Below are 4248 nucleotides of genomic sequence, written 5' to 3'. Positions count from 1 at the left end.
GCAACAATTGTACAGAAGGTGAGCAATACTAGAAATTAAAAAGAGAACTACATTTAGACTCTACAACCGTGATATTGTGATCATTATCTTTAATATAGAGAAGCCTAATATCAAATGTTTATTACACTTGAGTATCTGCAATCAATGTTGATCAATTTATCTGAGACTCATCAGAATCATTGCTTTCAGCCTCCAGTGTTGTGCAAGTGTTGACTAAATGTAACTTTCCATTCATACTGAATGAACACGCTAGGCTCAGGTTATTTCAGGTCTTGGGAGATTAAACAATAAAAACATCCACTGACTCACAAAACTCCATAATCCAAGGAGGAAAAAAACAGTAGAGTAAAGTAATTCTCCTTTAAAACATACATCGAAGGGATTTCACCACAGCATTCAAGAGCTAATACCCGTGTGGGATGAATGCCACTGGAATTGCCCTTTTTGAACCACAAAGAATACCAAGTGATACCAGGCATAAGCAACTATAATGGTCTTTCTGTGTGGGGTGGCTGGGCAGGCTGATAGGGTGACAAGATCCATCATATGCAGCCAACTTGAAATAAATTTGCTGCTCTTCCACCAAGGAGATAGGCAATGCTGGAGATAGGCGCCAGCAACCCCCGCGACCCCATGAGGGATTAAGCGGGTCAGAAAATGGATGGATGGATGTTTCTATTTGGAATCCTGGAAAAATCTTCCAGTGGTACAGGGAAACAATACAAACCACTTATCATAATTAAAGGTTCTTGTTATGGGGAAATTTTGTGTCAGAAGAACAATTTGAAGCAAAGCTTTCTCTCCTATAAAAGGCTCACGGGTTTAAGGTTGCAGCCCCTAAATTGTGGAATAAACTGTCCTTACACATCAAAAGGGTTGCAACTGTCAAATGTTTTAAGGTCTAATTTAAAAACTCATCTGTACTCACTGGCTTTTAATCCAGCAAGAGATATGAAGGGTGGGTGGGGGGTCTTCTTTTAATTGTTTATTTTTAACTTGCTGTTGCTTATTGTACCTCTGTATAGCCGTTTGGTCCACAGTTGTCTTCAAATGTCCTACATAAATAAAATAAATTCAGAACTGTTTTGTTAGTGGTTCTTTTTTTTAAAGGCTTTAAATATTATAGCTGTTTATGAAGCAGGAAGACTCTTCCCACATAACACTACAACACGTATCTCATGATTACAGCATCTTGTTTTGGGGAAATTTTGTGTCCGCGGAACCATCAGTAAGAAGCTTCCTCTCTTACCCATAAAAGGAGCACGAGTCACTCAGTCAATTGTGTTATTGCTCAACACACCCTGTTCAGGCTCTATATAACTGCTCCCTCCAGGTGGGAGACACAAGTTGAGATCGAGAAGGAGACATGAAGACATTCACGCTGAGTTTTCTCCTGAGCCTTTCGGCTGCAGCGTTCTGCATGCCGGTGCTGCAGCCTACAGATCAGGATCAACAGTTTGCAGAGGTATGTGCACTTGGTTTGATCTGGCATGTGTCCACACAGATGCATGCTCAATGTACAGAAGGAAACTTAGTTTCTCTTTTAATTCTGTATGTTATGCTTTCACTAACACATGGACAGCAGAACAGAAGCCTCTCTTTCTGGTTAAGGTTGTTCAAGTGAAAAAAATAACTCTCTTTCTCTTCACCAGCACTACCTGAAGAATTTTTTTAACCTGACAGAGGAGAGTGGCCCAACACTCAGAAGGGGCTTCAGCTCAGTGGCTAAGAAGCTGATGGAGATGCAAAAGTTCTTTGGCCTTAAGATCACGGGGACCCTGGATGCAGATACCTTGACCATGATGAAGAAGCCGCGCTGTGGTGTTCCAGACGTAGACGTCGCTCAATTCACCACTTTTGGAAACAATCTGAAATGGGAGAAAAACGACCTCACATACAGGTGAGTGATCTCAGGAGAGCAGCTGTTTAGGGATGTTTACTGCTACAAGCATTGTGTGTGGTTAAAGGTCAGGCTTTTCATCATTTGTCTACAGGATTGAGAACTACACACCTGACATGTCGACTGCAGAGGTGGATGATTCCATCGAGAAAGCTCTTGGGGTTTGGGCCAAAGTTACTCCCCTCACATTCACAAGAATTTACAGTGGCACAGCAGACATCATGATCTCCTTTGGCCGCAGGGGTGAGCAGAAAACGTTTTTATGCTGTTATTGAAAAAGGTTTTTATTTGATTGCTTAGATTTACACGAATGATGCTCTTTCAAACAGCGCATGGTGATTTTTACCCCTTTGACGGCCCTGATGGCACTCTTGCACACGCCTTTGCTCCTTCTCCCGGAATCGGAGGTGACGCTCACTTTGACGATGACGAGACCTTCACCTTCCGCTCCACGGCAGGTTTGTTTGTTCTTCAGTCAGCCACTACTTTGTCAGCACTGACTATAACCTCATTGAACCTGGAAGAGGTGTAACTCATCTACCTTTTCCTGCTTTAGGCTACGTCCTCTTTATGGTTGCAGCCCATGAGTTCGGCCACTCTTTGGGATTGTCCCACTCTAAAGATCCTGGCGCTCTAATGTACCCTATGTACTCGTACCAAGACCCAGACACGTTCATTCTGCCGCAGGATGATGTCAGAGGCATCTAGTCACTTTATGGTTGGTACCAAGAAATGTCTTTTAGAGCAAGCTAGCACTAGACTGAAATATTTGAAGAACCTCTCTGTCATTGATTCCTGTGACTCGGCTGTAATACACCATCTATTTTTTAGGTCCAAACAAACAAATTCCTCCTGGACCAACTGCCCCACCCACTCCTGATGCCTGTGATTCCTCTCTGGTCTTGGATGCTGTAGCCACACTACGAGGAGAAATGCTATTCTTTAAGAGCAGGTATGGTAGAAGCTTTATTAACTCAAAGGTGAAAACAAGTTAAAAGAGGTTCTTTGGATCAAAGCTGCTCCCAGATCTGCTCAAAGTTTCTCTTTGTGTCTCTTCTCAGCTTCTTGTGGCGTAACTTCCCTCAGAGTTATACACCTCAGCAAACTTTGATAGCAAACTTCTGGCCTGAAGCCCCTGCTAGTGTTGATGCTGCTTATGAGAGTCAACAGTCAGACAGAGTCTATCTCTTTAAAGGTATTTCATTTCTGTTGTTAATTGCTTACATTTTCACGCGTTGCCCAAATAGTTTCACCCGAATAACTACTTTTAACTTTTTGACAGATCGTACAGTTTGGGCTTTCAGGGGCTATGATCTTGTTCAGGACTATCCCAAATCAATTTCCAGCTTTGGTTTGCCCAAGGACATCAAGAAAGTTGATGCCGCCCTCTATGATCCAGAGACCAGCAAGACTCTCTTTTTTGTTGGCAGGAGTTACTACAGGTGTGTTCAAGTAAAACCTTAAAGGAATTGTGTGAATTTGAAGTACAGTCCAGCATAGAGACCAAAGTTTGTTTTAATCATCTGGAGTCTCTTCTCCTCCTTTGTACCCAAGCTAATAGTTTCTTGGCTATTTGAAAAGAAACACACATTTTTAAAAATGTCCTTCCTTTCAGCTATGATGAGACCAAGAAGACAATGGATACAGGATTCCCCAAGCAAGTGGATGAGACCTTCTTTGGAATGACCAGCAGGGTGACAGCAGCTTTACAGTACAGAGGTAACTAGCATTTAAACATATATTTCTAACAACTAAATACCTGCAGTCATTCTGTCCAATCCATTTCGAGTTGTAGCACTAACATTTAATATCTATGCTCCACAGGATTCACTTACCTCTACAGCGGCCCCTACATGTATGAGTTCAGCTCAAGGACCGGACGAATGTTGCGTGTGCTGAGAAACAATTACTTCCTACCCTGCAACAACTATTAGATGAGCTTTTTAAGAAACCTATAACAATGAAGGTTCAAATCAATCAGAATTCCATCCATAATTTATAATGTTAGAACCTATTTATGCCATTGTATTGTCATACAGTTTCAGCTAAATAATGGACCCTTCCATAACGTATGTTTTTATATAATTTTAATGTGGTATTTGTTTCATGCCATATTGTTATTTATAAATTGTTTTATTATTAATTTCTTTGTAATCTATATATCTTATTTGGACTGTCTATATATTTCAGATTTTTGTTGTTGTTTACTTTTGATTAATTAAATCAAATGTTAAGATTGTTTGTTGCCTGAATGTGTGTCCAATTTCCATGGCTTTTTCTCTGTATGCATAAATCAAGAAGTATGAAAAAATAAAATGACATCATGAAAAACGTACTTTTTGTGTATT

The 4248-nt window shown here is 40.7% G+C and overlaps 1 protein-coding gene across 1 annotated transcript; it reads left to right on the top strand.

The window, feature by feature from the left end:
• The first annotated feature begins 1345 nt into the window (after positions 1–1345).
• On the top strand, positions 1346–3844 carry LOC105924047 (collagenase 3). Its single transcript, XM_036143459.1, is given in 10 exon segments — positions 1346–1465; positions 1653–1900; positions 1995–2143; positions 2230–2358; positions 2457–2618; positions 2732–2852; positions 2962–3095; positions 3183–3342; positions 3516–3619; positions 3725–3844. Coding segments are annotated over 10 exon segments (1416 nt in total). The 5' UTR covers positions 1346–1366; the 3' UTR covers positions 3835–3844.
• Positions 3845–4248: the final 404 nt, after the last annotated feature.

Source organism: Fundulus heteroclitus, chromosome 11 (assembly GCF_011125445.2).
Source record: "Fundulus heteroclitus isolate FHET01 chromosome 11, MU-UCD_Fhet_4.1, whole genome shotgun sequence".
Taxonomy (NCBI): domain Eukaryota; kingdom Metazoa; phylum Chordata; class Actinopteri; order Cyprinodontiformes; family Fundulidae; genus Fundulus; species Fundulus heteroclitus.
This window is presented reverse-complemented; position numbering and strand designations above follow the sequence as displayed.